Source organism: Zeugodacus cucurbitae, chromosome 2, assembly GCF_028554725.1.
Source record: "Zeugodacus cucurbitae isolate PBARC_wt_2022May chromosome 2, idZeuCucr1.2, whole genome shotgun sequence".
Classification (NCBI taxonomy): Eukaryota; Metazoa; Arthropoda; class Insecta; order Diptera; family Tephritidae; genus Zeugodacus; species Zeugodacus cucurbitae.
Window position 1 is genome coordinate 17,312,614 of NC_071667.1, and position 18,683 is coordinate 17,331,296.

The 18,683-nt window shown below is 33.8% G+C and overlaps 2 protein-coding genes across 5 annotated transcripts in view; one reads left to right on the plus strand and one right to left on the minus strand.

The window, feature by feature from the left end:
* Fbxl7_1 (F-box/LRR-repeat protein 7) overlaps positions 1-18,683 on the minus strand; it is a 280,685-nt gene that overhangs the window by 38,628 nt on the left and 223,374 nt on the right. Inside the window, exon 1 of one of the 4 annotated variants that reach the window (XM_011193697.3) lies at positions 5,952-6,411. The exons of the other annotated variants lie outside the window; for them this stretch is intronic. The gene's annotated coding sequence lies outside the window, so the exon portion shown is untranslated. Of the gene's footprint in view, positions 1-5,951; positions 6,412-18,683 lie in introns of those variants that run through there. 4 annotated transcript variants of the gene reach the window in all.
* LOC105218247 (peroxiredoxin-6) lies at positions 10,852-13,246 on the plus strand. The gene is made up of 4 exons (XM_011193692.3): positions 10,852-11,080; positions 12,302-12,676; positions 12,747-12,822; positions 12,890-13,246. The coding sequence occupies exons 1-4, from the start codon at positions 10,998-11,000 to the stop codon at positions 13,016-13,018; spliced, it is 663 nt and encodes a 220-aa protein (XP_011191994.1). The 5' UTR covers positions 10,852-10,997; the 3' UTR covers positions 13,019-13,246.

Sequence of the window (18,683 nt, forward strand, 5' to 3'; positions counted from 1 at the left end):
CTAATCGACCAATATCAATCAAACTTGGTTTGTAATATTTTCCTTGCATCCCAATGAAATGCTGTGAAAATAGTCCAAATCGGTTCACAGCCACGCCTACTTTCTATATACCAGAAATTTGAAGACGATCTAAATTGTTTACTTTACAATTTATACAGTAAGCACTAGTGATGGTATCGGTGCAGAACTTTGCATAGATACTGCATTTATAGTTTGGCAGCTCCTTTCTGAAAATCGCCGAAATCGGACCATAAATATTCAAGTCCCCATATATCGAACATGAGGACCTTGGTGCTTCTAACCTAATTTAGGGTTTCCAACTTTCAGGGGACTTTATACCATATATATGATACATATGTGGGTAAAATTGAGTGTTATATAATATTAATAAAATTAAATAAAAGTTGCGAGAGTATAAAATGTTCGGTTACGCCCGAACTTAGCCCTTCCTTACTTGTTATTTAAATTTTCGTTTAATTTTTGCCTTAATAGATTTGAAAATGAAATGCTTTAAACTCTTTACTAAGTTTTCATGGGCTGAAAATGCAGGATCTTACAAGTTTTTGTGCCGCTTACAAATGGAATGTCGTGATTCATTTTAAAAATTAATTTCAACAATTTCTGTTTGATCACGATCTTAACCTATTTTCTCTTTATTAGTTAAGACATCTGAGGTGGCTTTTATAATTTTGTAAATGTCTGAGCCGTATAGAACTTTAAGGATGAAACCATTCTTCCTGCTACTCAGAAGATTATGGTTTATGAACATCATCAAATAAATGAAATCATAAATCTTTCCACGAAATTTGTTTCTTCCTGATGAAAAAGAGCTCAGATTCACATTTACTGTTTCAAAATGTTTGTCAATATTCATATCTAGATGGTGGCACGAATCATATTGTTACGTGTTCATAGAATAATCTCATGTCAGAAATGTATTTCGAATAGAAAGATTCGAGAGAAAACTATTACTCGGAAAAAGTAATTTCTGTGAATATGGATTTTCCAAGGCCCGATATTTGAACTAGATGGAATATCAGTTCTTAATCTGAAACCTGAAAATTTTCCGAAATAAAATATGTATTTATTGCTCAATTTAACTAAAAACCAAACAGAAAATACAAATTTTAATTTAAAATGTTTAGTTTTATACGTTTGTTTTCAGTACTAAATTTTCTATAGTTATCTATAGTAAACGGGCATATTCCAAATTTAAGTGTTTTACAAAAGAAATATCCCCAATTAGACCGCATTGTGAATCGCATAAACAAAGTTTCCCTATTAGGTTATCGCTTAGTGCAATAAATACTAGTTCATTTTATTGCAGCAATCAATGTTTTTATCGCCGTGTATATGCAATACAACAAGCTCTTAGCTGCAAATCGTTCAACAAATGGTACAACGGTACATGTAAGTACTAAGCCATTCAACTCGGTTACTTGTAATGTAAACGTTTGAAATTTCAATTCTGACTTTAGCAAGCGTAGGAGTATAATATACGGCTAGTCTGTGTGGTATTTCTACCGATTAAGCAGTGAAAATGAACTAGTTAAGATTTGGTGCGGTTATGCTGTATTTATCAGGACTAGTTACGATTCAATGCCTCCAAGAGCATGTCTTTTTTGAGGCTTGAGATGAGATTTATACTTAGACTACATAATTAAATATATTATTTTCTAAATAAATATGTGCTACCATCAATTGTTATATCATTCCCTCCATTGTGGGTTCTACGCAACCTGAGTTTTGTCTGACCACGGACAGTCAAGTGAGTAATATTCAGGTAAACTGTTTGGAGTATGTTTCATGGAAGGGCTGATTGACCCAAAAACTGAAACGATACTCTTCATATCCGATTTGGTCTTCAAGATTACACAACTTAATTAGTTCGGGTTAATCCGACAGTCCGCCGATCCAAGATAATTTAGGTACATTATAGATTACGATTGAAGAACCGCTATCATAACCTCCAAAAAAAGACGTTCTTGAAAGTTACAGTGACTGAATCTCGCATTACTAGATTAGATAGTCGTTTAATTTATGCTCATAGTTAACATACAAATATCGATAAATGTCTTTGTCACTTTTAAGGAAATACTAGACTGATACAAATATTGGTGCTTAGATATTTGAACTTAATAAAGAGCTATGGATAGCGTACTTAGTCTATTTCTATGAGACACTATAGCACTCAATTCACACACACCTCTGGAACGAGAGAGAATTAACTTAATAGCTCAGTTTCGTAACCGTTACTACGTATCCAATATACGAATATTGAAACTATTATTTTCCATTTTAATTTTTAATTCTCCAGTTTGTGTTATATCAACAACCTTCAAAACAAAGGAAATGACTAAACTGATTTCAAATTTGAGTTTAGTTTAGTAGGTAATGGTGGTTGGTGTCAATTTTAGTAGCATCAATAGCATGAAATAATTGCTATCAGTGTTATCACTCATATTTTTATGATCGCTTTGGACCACTATCCTCTTTCCTATATTCACTGACTCTGTATATATCATGCACTTGTTTGTAATAAACTGTTTGCTTTAGTGTTCACTGACGAGTATTAGTTTAAACGGCTTTAAAAATTATCCCTTCATAGTAATTACATCTAACTACGAGTATTTCTTGTGGATGCTTCTCTGCCTTTATATTTGGCTTTGTAGGCACCTCGACCACAGGATGCTTTAACCACTTCCTGTTTGGCGATTTATGTTGTTGTTGCTGGCATATCTTTTTGCTTGCAATTCCCTTTTGTTGTTGCAATTAAGTTTCCTTGCAGCTTCTTGTATTAATTTAAGTTTTATTGATTATCAAACTTTTGGTTTCACATTTTATGTATCGAATTGAGTGTTTTCAAGGTATGTTGCTTCTTTATTGCTATCCACTTTTAAATTTTAATTATAAGTTATACGAATTTATTGAAATGCCTCCGTTTTTTTACTTTTGAAGATGCAGACATTAAATTTTGCAAGTATTGATTTGGTGAAATCTAAAAGACAGATTGGTTTGTGAAAAAAATCATATTAATGATTATGAGCACAATTAAGATCTTAATCGTGCTGTCACAATATTTTTCAAAGGTCCCCAGTTATTGGTCTATGCCGACGATATCGACATTGTGGGGTGCAACAACAGGGCCGTGTGTGCAGCGTTTTCAAGCCTGGAAAAACAAGCGAAGCCTGGGTCTAGTAGTGAACGAGGGCAAAAAGAAGTACCTCTTGTCATCATGCAAAGGGTCTCAGCGGTTAGGACACCACGTCATTGTTGACAATTACAACTTCGAGGTAGTAAAACACTTTGTTTCTCTTGATTTCAGTATAAACTCCAACAACGACGTCAGCCACGAAGTCAATCAGAGGATTACTCTTGCCAACAGGTCTATCACGTGCTCAGTAGGCAATTGAAAAACAAAGCCGTCTTTCGCGAAACCATACCCATTCTGATGTATGGAGCGGAAGCATGGACGATGACCAATAAAGATGAGCACTCCGTAGGAGCGTTCGAGAGAAAAGTTCTTCGAAGGATTTATGGCCCGCTACGTATGTGCGTAGGTGAGTACCGGATTCGTTGGAATGACAAGTCGACGAAGAAAGGAAAAACTCAGGTGGAAGGATCAAGTAGATGTGGACCTGAAGAAGCTTAAAATCCCCAACTGGATAAATAGCGGCATGGCGGATTTCAATATTGACTTTGTTTATATTCGAAAAGAAGAAAATCCAATCAGATTCTGTCAGTGATTGGAAATCAGAATTGGTTTGTAATTCTGACAATTAAGCAAATCTGTCTTGGATTCCAAAAGATCTCAGTTTATATTAACGAAACGAATGGTGAAAAGAAATGCTTCTATAAAATATTATCTGCTTTAGAAAAATAATTTGTCTATGAGCAGTCAATGTAAAATTTATATATGCACAAGTAAACTTTTTTTTATTATATGGGTGATTCTACGTTAAGAGGTAACTTGTGCGGCAATCAGCTTAAAGTATTGTTTTTGTTCTTTATGTTGCTATTATGTATCTACCCTTCCAAATTTTGTTCCGCTTATATGACATAAATTCAAAGACGATCGCATTGAAAAAAAGTGCTCATGGGCTCATTCCAGCCTGAGGTTAACAATACTAATCGCGAAATCCGTTTGAAGGCTATAGTTTTTTAGTTATTGCGCCCCGATAGTGTGGTGTACTGGATTCGAAAACTGATTTTGTCTCTCCCCTGGCAATTCATATAACGAATAATAAGACAGAGGCTACGTCATGTTGTTCGAATGACGAAAGCGCTTCAGGATTGGAAAGTGTTCGATGCAGTACCCGCTGGTGGAAGCAGAGGAACAGTAAGCCCTCCATTCCGTAGGTTAAAAGTGACCTCGTTTCTATTGGTATTTCCAATTCACGCCAAACAGCAAAACGGAGAGATGACTCGCGCGCTCAAAATAGATTCGCCTATAATCGCATAAGCGGTGCATACGCCAAATATATATGCATATATGTATGTATATATAAATAAGATCAGGTTGGCCAGACTCTCCCCATGCCAAATCTTCTTTTGAGGATATATTACGTCTTTAAAAAGTCAGAAATGTTTTTGAAAGATCTTAAGATTTTATATTTAATATTTGTTTCGTTTATTTAGGATAAAGAGTGAATTTATCGATTTGTTATTTTAATTGTATGGTTTATTCAACTAGGAAAGAGAGTACCTTTAATTTGTAATACTATTTTAAATTAATTTTTTACTTTTGGTGAAATAATTATCTACCATAAACGTTACGTCTCTCCCCTGGCCGATGTATTTACCCTGGTCGTCGAAAAAGTAATAAAATATGTAATAAATGACTTGCCCTTACGTCAGAAGATAAATAAAAGGGACAAAAATCATAATATAGAGGTTTCATGAAAACAATCCAAAGTTTTTCTCTGGCCGTTTTCTCTATGCAATTGAAACCTCTAATCGTAGAATCACCCATATATGTAAACTGTTTTCTTTTAAATATTCCTTGAAAATTTGTTTGAAAATTGTATTTTCCACTCGCCACTTTACTTTCAGTTAAGCATGCATTTTTCCAATAAACTTGTTTTGTTGTTCTTACGCTTTTTTTTCATGCACACTTATGTCGCTAACACACTGAAGCCATAAAAATACAAGGCGCTGCATAAGGTTTTACTGTGGTAGCATTGGTGGCATGCGTATTCTTGTATTTTATATATAATAGATATTTTCAATTAACAACACTAAGTTTCATCTCGATAATTTTGTAAAAAAAACTTATTTCATTTTAAATATTTATTTCAATAGATGTAATATTTTCACAATTTTCGCATGTTTGTATAACAGGTTTTCGGAACTTTCATTTGTCATGATACAGTTGCAGCATTGTGGATGTTTTTTTATGCCGTTTTTCGACTATTTAGTGATTTGCATTTAATATTTACTGCATGAAATATTAATTTTAATATTTCTTCCAACATTTTTGTGTTTAAATTTAATTAAAAAGCATGGATACACACATATTAACGCATTCACTGCTGTTATTATTGTTGTTGTCGCATTTGTTGTGCTTGAATACAACAATTTTGTGCTCATTTGAATATTTTCTCCACGCAAAGGCATAGCGAAAACCGAAAAAAAATACACAAACACATTTATACATTTTATATATTACACACACACACACACTCACAAATTGAAATTCCAATAGGCACGATCACTTCGTCAGCGACCAGCAACTTCGTGCGCTCATGCGCTGTTTCACTTGTTCACTTTGCTGTTGTTTCAAACGTTGTTTAGGCTTTTGCACTTTGTTTTTACATTTTTTTCATATTCCTTGTACCACAGTTGGCCACCAATATCTGTACATAAATATATATTTTTTCTTATTTCTGCTGCATATTCGCATACATATTTACATGCACTCATACAAACGAGCTTTACTTGTAAGCACTTACATTTATTTTTGTTGCTTTCGTTGTTGTTATAGTTGGCAATTATTGCTGCTGCTGCTGCTATTGCTGCATTTTTATGCACTTTTTTATTGCTTTTCTTTCGGTTTGCAAGAACTCACACACACGAACACGCGAATGCCTTCAAGCAAAATAACTCCACTATATACTCACACAAACACTTAAACACACACAGATATACATATGTATTTCTATTAATTTATTTTTCAACACAACTATGTATCCACATACATAACCATATATTCACAACTATTGATTTTGTTGTTCAGCCGTGCTTATACCGTCGTTTGCGGTCGCGCGCCAATCACGTTCACTTAACCACCACAGGAAAATACAACTCAGCGTTGGAGCGCAGCCGAAATGAGACTGTCTGGTTGAGGTGAGCGCTGATGCTGCTGCAGCTAAATCGTCGTACTTTTCGTTGATACAAACGAGTTTGGTTCGATCATTGCTATGCTGTTGTTGTTGTTATTGCTATTTGGTGAATAGCAGTTAGTGACTGTGAAGGTAATTTTCTTGTGGTGAGCTTATGCTGTCAACGGTTTCGCAGGTTGAAGAGCGTTGAAAATGTGCAACTGTAAATTGCGAAAAAACAGCTGAGCGTTGGTTGAATGGAGCAAAGAGAAGGGACAGTTTTTAAATAATTATAACGTGTTTAACTGAGTGAAAAGTAGTTGCGTATAATGTAGAAAATCGTTAATAAATTAATTTGAATTTAAAATTTTTGTGAATACTGCGCATTCATGAAATTATACAAAAGACTTAAGCAACAAACTTTCATTGCTTTGGTTGTTTTTGTTGTGCTTATTTGCATGGCATTGTGTGAGTTATTGAAAATTTATAAAATTTTTGTTTAATTATATTTTTGATTTTGATTGGAGTGACTTGGAAATTGAAGCAAATACTATTGGCGTGTTGGTTATGCACTCACCATAGGTTATGTTTTGTTGTAGCGACTTAAAATATTACCTAAAGCATTTAGTAAATTCTGCTGAGTTTACAATCTCTCTCTACCTCAAAAAAACTTCAAGCGTATAGCTCTATTGTAAAAACTGCTCTATTTGGTGATTAGTAGTCTTAAGGGGCCATACCAGTGTAACCCATGAAAAATTTGAGGATTTTCGTGATTTTTCTTAAAAGAAAGTACTCGATCGAATATTTCGAAGTTTATTGAACATAATAAGTTACATTTACAGATATATTTTAAGTTTTTTTTTACAAAAATATAGAAAAAATAACGGAGTTATATGCTGTCTTCAAATGAGCCAAAAAACAACTGCTGAGATGATGTCGTCCGAATGAGTAGCTGAAACAAAATAATTTAAAAAAATTTAATTTTAAATTTAAAAAGGGTATTAAAGTTGAAGGTATTTCCTATACAATGACTTACGATTTTTGAAAAATATCAAAAATGAACAAAATGGCATAATTCTTGAAAAAATATCGTTATTTAATGTAAAAACTTGTCGTTTTTTAATGCCACAATCAAGCACTCAAAAAGTTCGGAGATCATTGTATAGTAAATATATTCAAGAATACTCAGTTTCAATTTGAAGTTAATTGGTCAACTTCTCGTTGAGTTACGATGAAAAATGTCGTCTCGAGAATAACGCATTTTAAATTTCAACTATGGAGGTTTATACCTGGGAGCAATCGCTCTTTAGATGCTGCCATTCAAAAACTATTTCACAGGATATTTTTGAAAGTATAAACTTTGGAATAAGCAAAATAAAAAAAATATTTTTTTTTTCAAAGTGTCACACTGGTATAGCCCCTTAATCTATCTTTCCATAATTTCTATAAATATATATCAGCATCTCAAATGATTTAAAGCTTTACTCTTATGACGATAACTCAACTTCAGCGACATCTAGTGAATAAATAAGTAAATGCAGGTTTTAATAATGTATAAGTATCCATCACCTCTTTCTGTATATAAACTGCTTTGATCTACAAATTTCGGTATTTTTTAAATATATTGATTGTTGCGACACCTGACGGGTTCGAGGAATTTTGAAAAATAAATAACAATTCAGAGTTGTCAAAATTAGAATATATAAAATCAAATTTAAACACCATAAATCTAAATTCATTAAGCTGTTGAGAACTACAGATGTAAAATATATAGGAAATAAAATTACTCAATATTTACTAGCGCTCCAATGGTAAATGCAAAGAGAGCAATTAGCATGGAAAAATACTCATAATACTAATACTCGAAGTGGTCTGTGAGTGAGATATAGACACATATGGAGATTTATCTACTCTTTGAGTAAGTGCAGTGAAATACTCAATAATTTATAGCTGATATTTAGAAAACAAAAGAAACAATCAAATCGCTTGAAGAAGTTGACTGAGGTGAAAACTGGTATTATCAAAAACGCATATAAATATTTATAGTGATATACACCAAAGAAGAGGGGTCTGATTAGAGCAAGCGAAAGAATAAGCTACTGTTTTGATCCATAAAGACATGACACGGTTGTAGTTTGAGTCCCATTGGATAGTGCAAAGCTTGATAGAGTTCAAAGAGAGTTATTGCTTGCAGAATTTCTTTGCTATCTGGCGAACTTTATAGCAGTCTTTTATATTACTTGTGCTCTCTTCTTTCAGTGCATTTGTTGTTTTATTGTTGTTGCCGCAACCGCAACTTTATTATTACAGCATTTATGACCCGAGAATGTCAGCAAACACCTTCAACTAACAACCACCAATATTGCAATGAGATCGCTACTCATGCACCGATAAAACTTAGAGAGAACGGGAGAGAAGGAGAGAATGAAATAAACAAGTTCGTTGTACGTACGTGGATTTCAGGTGAAACATTGTTGCGATTTATGCTGTGTTGGATACAGTCACTGAGAGTTACTTGCATTAGGTGAAGTTGTTGCTTTGTTGTTGTTGGTTTTGATATCTAAAGAGTCAAATATGCTTGATCGTTGATCAAAGCTAGTCACTTCGTTAAGGCGATGACCAATACAAATGATGGACTAAAACAAACTAAGAAAAAGTACTACAAAAACAACAACAATAACGAAAACAACCTGACAACACAACAACAAATGCTACACTATACGCAGAACGTCTAACCACTATCGTAAGTTGACTGGGAGAGCCCTCAGGCGCATAACATTGGAATGACAACAACAAAAGCAATAAACGCAACAACAACATATGTCCACACCAAAGAGCAAATGAAAAGGTATTCACGATCGTTGCTGACCAGCAATTAAGTACCCTCATTGCTAGCTATATGCGTCTGTATGCTTGTTTGTTGTTATTATTGTTGTTGTTTATTACAGCATTCGTTAGTTGAGAATGTGTGCTGTTCGACTGCCTTCACTTCACTTCGGTCGCTTGGCGATGGTCGCACAAAAAAATTATGATAGGATCCACTTACAAGCAGTCTAATGCCATAGGAGTAAGTATGTGTGTATGTTTGTATGTATGTTTTGTAACTCAGGAATGTGCCACAGAACGTTCGATCAATACTCGATCAGTGCTGTGCCTTTGAACGAACCATTTAATGTTCAGGATTTATGATTATTTAGAAGATATATTATCAGTCAAAATAGTTATACTGGATTGGAAGTATAATACATATATTTGTAACTCAAAATATACGCATATATGGCAGTGTTATATTAAATACATAATTTAAGAATCATATACACTTTAATTGCGCCTGAAATTATACTGCTACAACATGGTTTAATATACGCATAGAAATGTAAATCCCGAAATCCCGATTATTTAATTTTTAACTAAATTATGTTTATACACATTTTTTGTGAGAGAGTTTTTTTTAAATTTTTGAAACTGTTCTGGTAAATCTTAAATAATCTCGAGCATTTGGATATATTGACAGATAGTATTAGGTATAGATACAGAGAGAGTTTAAGTAAGAATGAGAGAAGATGTTAGTGAGATAATAGGTGAAACATGAGAGAGAATGCATTTTATCACTTTCATGAACAACTAAAGATCGTTTAAATCTCTATTAAATTAGGAATATATTATAGACGACAGTATTTGGGACGGTAAGTTTAGATATTATATTGAAAATGTACTTCTATAATCTTATAGTTATAATTATGTCTGATAGATTTTTATGTTTGGAAATTTTACTGTCTTATGCGTATTATATTTATAATATGATCTCATACAAAGATTCATATTATTTGGTAAGATCATACGATTTCCCCGAGCATCGGTGAAAATTTAAATCAGTAAGTTTAAAGTAAAAAAAAAATATTTATAATATCTATTTAAAAAAAAAAAAAAAAAAATCTTTCCAAAAATAACTAACTGCTGGTAAAACAACAATGCAAACTATGCTCATAGTTTCTATCATTACCCTCATATGTTGGATATTTGAGATGTTGATAAATGGTTTCATGGTAATCTTATCTGGATTAAGCATTATTTATCACTCGCTTTAAAAACCTATTACTATCACGAAAAGGCGGGTAAACAAAGGTTTAAACTTATCGTCCCTCTTTCACGAAAACACAACTACGCTGCTGCTATCAAATTTGCTGACGATTTTGAACTAACTATATGCAATTGAGATTTCCTCTTGCATTTTATATTATTTAAATAAACGAGTATCGGTATCTTGAAACGTTCGGTCATTTAGTTGCATTCTGCAGCGCAGCTGGATATATCACTGATATATCACTTATAATGAAACACAATCAGTAAATAAAAACAAGAAATATATGTATGTACATATATATATTCATATAATCTTTGAACTGATAGCAACTCGCTTACTCATTTTGAGTATGAGTACAATAATGTATGCGCTCTGACAACACTCAACACCAACAACACTTTAATAAAGAAGAGCGCGATTACAATGTGAAGTCAACGAAGGCATATAAAAGTCTAAGTAATCATTGAGTGGACGGCAGTGGGAGCTGGTGCATGTGTACGCGTATACGAATTTGAATTTGACGGACAGACAGTTTGTGCTTAAAATTTAATAATTGTTTACATTTAAAAAAAAAGATATAATAAAGCTTGAAAATGCGTTTGGGAGCGACAATGCCGAATTTCAAAGCAGATACCACTAAGGGGAAAATTCGATTTTTCGAATGGCAAGGCGATTCGTAAGTGTAAAAAATGTTAACAAAAATATTACATTACAACAACAAGTGTGAATTAAATTCAGAAAGTGTGGAAAATGAGAAAAAATAAAATGTATGTATCTGCATATATATTGAAGAGTTTCGTAGTAATCTTATGCAGTTATTAATACGCTTGAAATCAATGCTAGAAACTTATCTGCATATAGACATAGTACTTGTATAATAGTTGTGGAATACACATATAAGCAAAGCAACGAAACTTGTTTTTTTTTTTTGTTTTTTTGTATGGAAATTTCTCATACATCACTGGCCGCATACTAATTGAGGCAGCAGCCAGAGTTAGAGCTCCTATGAAAATATTAATTATTTTAAGTTGTGAGCATACTTATTAGTCGAATATAAAGCAATAAATCGAAACAATGTACATATATGTATGTAGTAGCATAAATATATTTACATCTGTAAAATATGTTTACAATTACAAGAGTTTAGTGTTAAAGCGCTAATGAGCATATATGAAATAAATTTAAGAGAAGAGAATAAGAATAAAAAAAGAGTACATACTGGCGAGATCGTAAAAATTCTCCAAAAAAGTGAAACTCACGAGATGCTAACGGAATGTGAAACAAATGTGAGATCGGTCGAGAGCATGATCATAATGCGAGAAAATGGGACTTTATCTTGTTCAAATCAATTTGTAGAATCCTCTCATTATCAGGATAAGGGGCTATACCAGTGTAACCCATGAAAAATTAGGCTATATAATAAGCTATACTTTTAACTATATATTAAGATTTTTTTTTACAAAAATATTGAAAAATAACGGAGTTATGAAAAAAAAAATCATTATTTTAGGTAAAAAATTGACGCTTTTTTAATGCCAAATTGACAATATTCAACAAATAAAAAAGATCGTTGGTCATTGTATAGTAAATATATTCAAGAATACTTTGCTTAAATGTCAAGTTGATCGGTCAATTTCTCGTTGAGTTATGATATCAGCAATTTTGATTAATGTCTTTTTTTTCTAAAAGTTTAAAGTTTCTTTAGAACCCTGCCATTCAAAAACTATTCCAGATCCTTACCGCTTTCACAGGATATTTTTGAAATTATAAACTATCGAATAAGCAAAAAATAAAATAATCGATTTTTTTGAAAATGTCACAGCCCCTTGTAGCCCCTTAAAGAAAGACATATTATTTATATACTCATACATTAGATTAATTTATGTTTACTCCACAGCTGGGTCATACTATTCTCGCATCCCTCGGACTTTACACCCGTCTGCACCACGGAGCTGGCACGTATGGCCGCACGGTTACCAGAGTTCACGAAGCGGAATACCAAATGCTTGGCACATTCAGTCGATGATATTGAAACGCATAATAAATGGGTGAAAGATATCCAATCATATTGCACGGACATACCCAATGAATTCCCCTACCCCGTTATTGCCGATCCACGCCGTGATTTAGCTGTACTTTTCGGCATGTTAGACGAGGATCAGAAACGTGATCCAATAATCGCACAAACCATACGCGCACTCTACATCATTAGCCCAGATCACAAAGTGCGTCTGTCGATGTTTTACCCCATGTCTACGGGTCGCAATGTTGAGTGAGTAAATTGTTTGATAGTAATCGTTTTTTTTTATGAAATAATAATCTGTTTATTTTTGTTATGCCAGTGAGATTCTGCGCAGCCTCGATTCATTACAATTGACGCATAAACTGAAGGTTGTGGTCACGCCTGTCGACTGGACTGTAAGTTCTTGTTTACTTATTTTATAATTATTTTAAACATTTAGTAATTTCTGAAATATTCATATAGCCCGGTAATAAGGTGATGATTCAGCCGGATGTCACGGATGAGGAGGCAAATAAATTATTTCCGAAGGGGTTTGAAAAGGTTCCAGTGCCGTCCGGGTTGGATTATGTACGGACCACTGATCATTATTAGTCAATAGGTTAAGCAAAAATAGAATTAAAAAGAAAATAATTAAAATTTTTCTCTATTCGAGTAAAGTTGATGCCTATTTAAGAATTTTAAGAAAGTGCTAATCATTTTAAAAATGATTTTGTGCTTAATTCATTAATTATTTCTACTACTAAGCATGTATGGAAGAATGATAGATTTTAAGTGCAATTCATTAAAATGTTTTTTAATAAATTTGAAAAAAAAACAACATTAACCTTTTTCATTTAAAACACACTACCGAGATTTACCAGAATATTTACAGTTGTATGAACTCCAAAATTTTTGTCACAAAATTCAATGTTACTATAGGAAACAAATATATTTGTATGTGATTGGCGTGGAAACCGTTTAGCCGGTTTAGCCGAATCGATGATAGCCCGCCACTCCTCTCTTTCCTTCGCAGTTCGGCTCCAGTTGAAAATCCCAAGTGTAACCAGGTCGCTCTCCACCTGGTCCCTCCAACGGAGTGGAGGTCTTCCCCTTCCTCGGCTTCCTCCGGCAGGTACTGCATCGAACACTTTCGGAGCTGGAGTGTTTTCGTCCATTCGGACAACATGATCTAGCCTGTGTAGGCGCTGTCTTTTGGAGGATGGGATCATGTGTCGAAGTTCACGTAAGTGAGGAAAGTTCTTGGTTGTCATTCACTTGGGATTCTTCTCCACATGGTTCAAGCAGCTCACGAGTTTCGGTTTTAGACCAAGTATCTTCTGGGTAGCCAACAAACAGCCGTTTGGAGGCGAGCTAAAGTGAGAAAGCGAACTTGATTCTGCAGTTGTGCGTAGGGTTTGGGACCCACCACATAAAAACCAATGAAACAAATACTCTACGATATTTTAGTACACAAACTTTAATCTTTTAGTCAAGCGAATTAATTGAAATTAACGTCTACATCATATAAGAGCTTATAGCACATTCATTGAGGTAAATTGAAATACAACTTGACATTCTCAACTAAAATTAAACTACTGTGCAACTTGTCGCACAGAGGCCAATAATAGGAACGAGCTGTCGCACCGTTGTCCTCTTGCATTCGAGCGCTACAGCGTTCACAAGACTTAAGTTGAAACATTTCAGTAGTCATACCAAATTTGTGACAAACTCAAAGCGCTTCAGCGAAATAGAAGTGTCTTTACGATATTTATATTATATAAGTATAACATACAAATGTTTTTTTTTCTACATTTCCAACGTTTTGGCACAAGAAATTTCGTTTGAAACACAAAGTTTCACACAACCACTTTGTTCAATACATATTTTTATTATAGTTTTGTTCACATAACGGCTGTTAGTGTCACCAAGAAATAAAAGAGTTAGATATGGGGTTATATATACATAAATGATCAGGATGCCGAGTGGAGTTGAAATCCGGATGTCTGTCCGTCCGCCTGTCCGTGCAAGCGATAACTTGAGTAAAAATTGAGATATCTTAATGAAACTTGGAACACATGTTCCTTGGGACCGTGAGATGGTTCTTTCGAAAATGGGCAAAATCGGTCCATTGCGACGCCCACAAAATGGCGAAAACCAAAAACACATAAAGTAACTATAACTAAGCCATAAATAAAGTTATAACAGTAAAATTTGGAATAAAGGATCGCACTAGGAAGGGGCATATTTGAATGTAATTTTTTGGGGAAGTGGGCGTGGCCCCGCCCACAAATCGGTTATTTGTGTATATCTCGCAAACCAGTGAAGCTATATAAACCAAGTTTTCTGCAGTCGATTCTCTTACATACCCCACCACACACCAAGAAAATAGTTGAAATCGGATAATAACCACGCCCACCTCCCATACAAAAGTTAGGTTGAAAATTGCTAAAAGTGAGTTAACTGACTAACAAAAAACGTCAGAAACACTAACTTTTACAGAAGAAATAACAGGAGGAAGCTGTACTCAGATTAAAAAAAAAAATGGAAAATGGGCGTGGCATCGCCCACTTATGGGACAAAAACCGTATCTCAGCAATTATTCTACAGATTTCAATGAAAATCGGTATATAATATTTTCTTGACACCCTGATAACACGGACAAAAATGGGCGAAATCGGTTCACAACCACGGCTACTTTCTTTATAACTCAATTTTGAATTCCATCTTATTCCTTCACTTTATAATATATGCATAAGGAACCAATGAAGATAGCGAAATAAAACTTTACACAAATACTGTATATGATCTGTGGCATCACTTGTGAAAAAATTGTCGAAAACGGACTATAACTTTTCAAGGCCCCAGATATCGAACATGTTGAACTCAGCGCCTAAGGTAAAGGTAAATTTTAACCGAAAATATGGCGAAATCTCTCTGATAATTTAATGTAATTCAGAGGAAATTGTTTATTCTAATAGTGTGTCTCGGTTCCAAAAATTATTAAAATCGGATAATAACATCTCCTAGCTCCCATATACCTAATTATAGGTTTTTGAAAAATACGGAGGGCTTTATTCCCCATATATGTATTGGTTAAAATGTGAGATATCTTAGCAAAATTAAGTGAGCGTATATTGGATATAGTGTACCTTTCTAGTGAAAATGAATGGATTCGGATTCCCCAGCCCTCGTATCTATATATGTATGACAGTTTTCGTTATTCTATTAAACTTTATGCCGAATTTATGGGTTAATTTGTGTGTTATGTAAATACAATTTCTTCAATCAATTGCGAGAGTATAAAATGCTCGGTTACATCCGAACTTAGCCCTTCCTTAATTGTTATCCATTTAAAAGAATTCCCGGGTACTTATTTGACGGAATGCTTAGTTAATATGCTTAGAAAACGCATTGAACCCGCACCTTCAGTTGTTCAAGTGGAATCCTTCTTAACACTTGTCTTGAGGATCAGCCTCTGAACCAAACTCAACCTAAAGTTCCGTACACTTAGAGATAGCGGTTAACAGCACGAACTTTCTATCAAATAAAATTTAGATTACCCAATCAAGTCAGCGTATTTCAGTTTTTAGAAGTTTAAGATTTAATCATATTATAATGAGATAATAGATAAAACTTGAAGAGGAGAGCATTATTTCCTCGTTGGAACTTAAATGCTGATAAGAATATAAGTGTGATTGCATATAAGAACATTTTTAATCCACGATCAAGAGTTTAAGTCAATTGCATGAGAGAGAAAGCCAATTTAAATCAGATGTTCAGAACTTGTATAACTAAATAACGTTTCATTGAACTACATTCACGATGAAGCAAAAAACGTCTAATTCTATCTTAAACACATTTAGGGAGTTATGACTCTTTAACTAATTAACGATTTCTACTCTTTAACTATTCCTTATTATTTCCACTCATGATTCTTAATTTAGTGAGAGCCTTCTATGGTAAAATATCTTAACTCTTACTCATGGAGAATCAGTAAAAAATAGTGATGCGAATATCTTTAAAGAGGCTAACTTCAATAGCGCTTCATCTCATATTCTCGAACACAGATCTGTCGCATGTCAGAAATGGGATACATATGTATGTATTTAACATCAGTTACGAAACCTAGAAGGGCGTGGATTCATTGAAAATATCAATCGTTAACTGAGTACAATCAAGAAACTGTGACACCCGATCCAACTATGTTCTCCGGAGTGATGAGGTGCACCTCTAATCATTACACCACATACAGACTACGATACTGCTATATTCGTACCATTTAGCAATTACAACTGAAGATATCCACATATTGTGCACTTAGTGATTTCCAAACCAATTTATATTCGCTACATCTTCTATAATATAAAAATGAATCGCAAAATGTGTTGCTAAGCGCATAACTCGAGAATAACTGAGCCGATTTTGCTAATTCTTTTTTTACAAATTCCTTGAAGAACAAGTATGGTGCTTACAGAGAGAAAAATCCACACATTTTGTTGTTGTTAGTCTCTCCAAAAGTCGAGAACGGCCAAACCGATCTGGCTAATTTTAGGCCACGAAAAGATTAGCAAGTAAGTAAATATGAAAAAATTGCGAGGAAGATAATAATAAGAGAAGTTTATTCGAGTTGACAACAAAAATATTAAAAAGAAAACAAAAAATAATATTTTGAAGGTTGTCATTGTTGCTTTGTTAAAGTATGTTTATCATTGTTCAATTGTATAAGGCTGTGACGATATCGCAAAACAATGAGTAACAAGTAAGGAAATGCTAAGTTCGGGTGCAACCGAACATTATACTCTCGCAATTTATTGATGTAATTTTACTAAGATAACACACGATTTCACCAATTTCACTAATTTTAACTAGTGAATGTCCATTGGGCAGCGATTTTTCAGACATTCAAGAAGTCGCTGAAAGCACTGCACAGGACTTTAAAAGATTTACGCGACAACCAAAACGTTTTCGGAGGAGCCATGATTCTGTTGGCAAGTGATTTACACCAGACTCTTCCAATTATTCCTGGATCAACTGTTGCTGACTAACTAATCGCATGTCTAAAATCATCTAATTTGTGGCTGCACATAAAGAAACGCCAATTAACAACTAACATACGAGTGATTTTGCAACAATATTAAATTGCGATTGTAGAAGCGGTTGGAAATGGTAGGGTCGCTGTTGATACCTCGATGGATTAATAAAATTTCCAACAAATTTCTGTCACTTTATTGACTCGAAAGAGAAGCTTATTCATCGTGTTTTTCCTGACATGAAAACACAATATGTTAACCATAAATGGATAATTGAATGACCTACTATGTTGGTGGTAAAAAACAAAGATCTCGATGATCTTAATGCTACAATTTAGAATTTCGTTCTAAGAGCGTTGACACAGCTACAAACCAGTAAGTCCCACAGGCTATTTAAAATTGCCTGGACTAAATTGCAATTAAAAGTAGTGTGAGTTGTCATCGTAAAATAAATCAACATCGGCTTTGCAAAAGAACAAGACTGGTTCTGAAGAAGATAATCAATATCGTCATCGAAGCCAAGCTTGAGCCAACTTTGAAATATGCTCATTTGTTACATACTTCAATATACGATTACAAAAATTCAGTGTTTAACAAATTAAGATGATTTACGCTTAATAAAGATCTACAATAATCTATATTAATCATTTCCAAATTTACCGGCTATAACGTTTTCGTCTTTATGCGTAAGATTTTTTTCACTATATTGAAACATTTACTAATATAATATATACCTTAGCCACGAAAACGTGTGGCCGGGTCTGCTAGTCATGTAATAAAAAAGAAAATAACTGTTTTACTGTAAAGTTCAAGAACAAACTTTGTTCAGCGATAAATACTTTTATCAATTTGCAGACAAGTTGATAGAATTTGTTGCACTTATAACTAGACTGTGTGTGTCCGTTTGTGATGCCAGAGGCGAACCTGTATGACGGCTTTGGTGCTGTATGGTGTGCCGCATTTGTCAAAAGTAGTTTTTAGTTTGTGAAATTCTATTTTTTTTTTGTGTTTTTTTTGGCAGCCACTCAAGGCAAGACAACAAGCCACTGAAATACATACAAACAAACAAGTGTACCGTTATTCAGAAGTAAAGTTTAATGCACTCAAATTACCACAATATAAATCCAAATACAATGTCTTCCGTTTAAAAAAAAGTACTATAACAAATGCAAAAACAATGTGTGTATATTATGTATGACAATGCAAGCAACAAAAGCCATGATAATAAAATCAACAACAACAAAAAG

What these genes read in the sequence shown, in the direction of transcription:
- LOC105218247 (XM_011193692.3), top strand. Translation starts at nt 10,998, where the DNA reads ATGCGTTTGGGAGCGACAATGCCGAATTTCAAAGCAGATACCACTAAG. An exon ending in TTCGAATGGCAAGGCGATTC is followed by an intron (nt 11,081 to 12,301) that starts GTAAGTGTAAAA and finishes TTTACTCCACAG; the next exon opens with CTGGGTCATACTATTCTCGC. An exon ending in TCACGCCTGTCGACTGGACT is followed by an intron (nt 12,823 to 12,889) that starts GTAAGTTCTTGT and finishes ATATTCATATAG; the next exon opens with CCCGGTAATAAGGTGATGAT.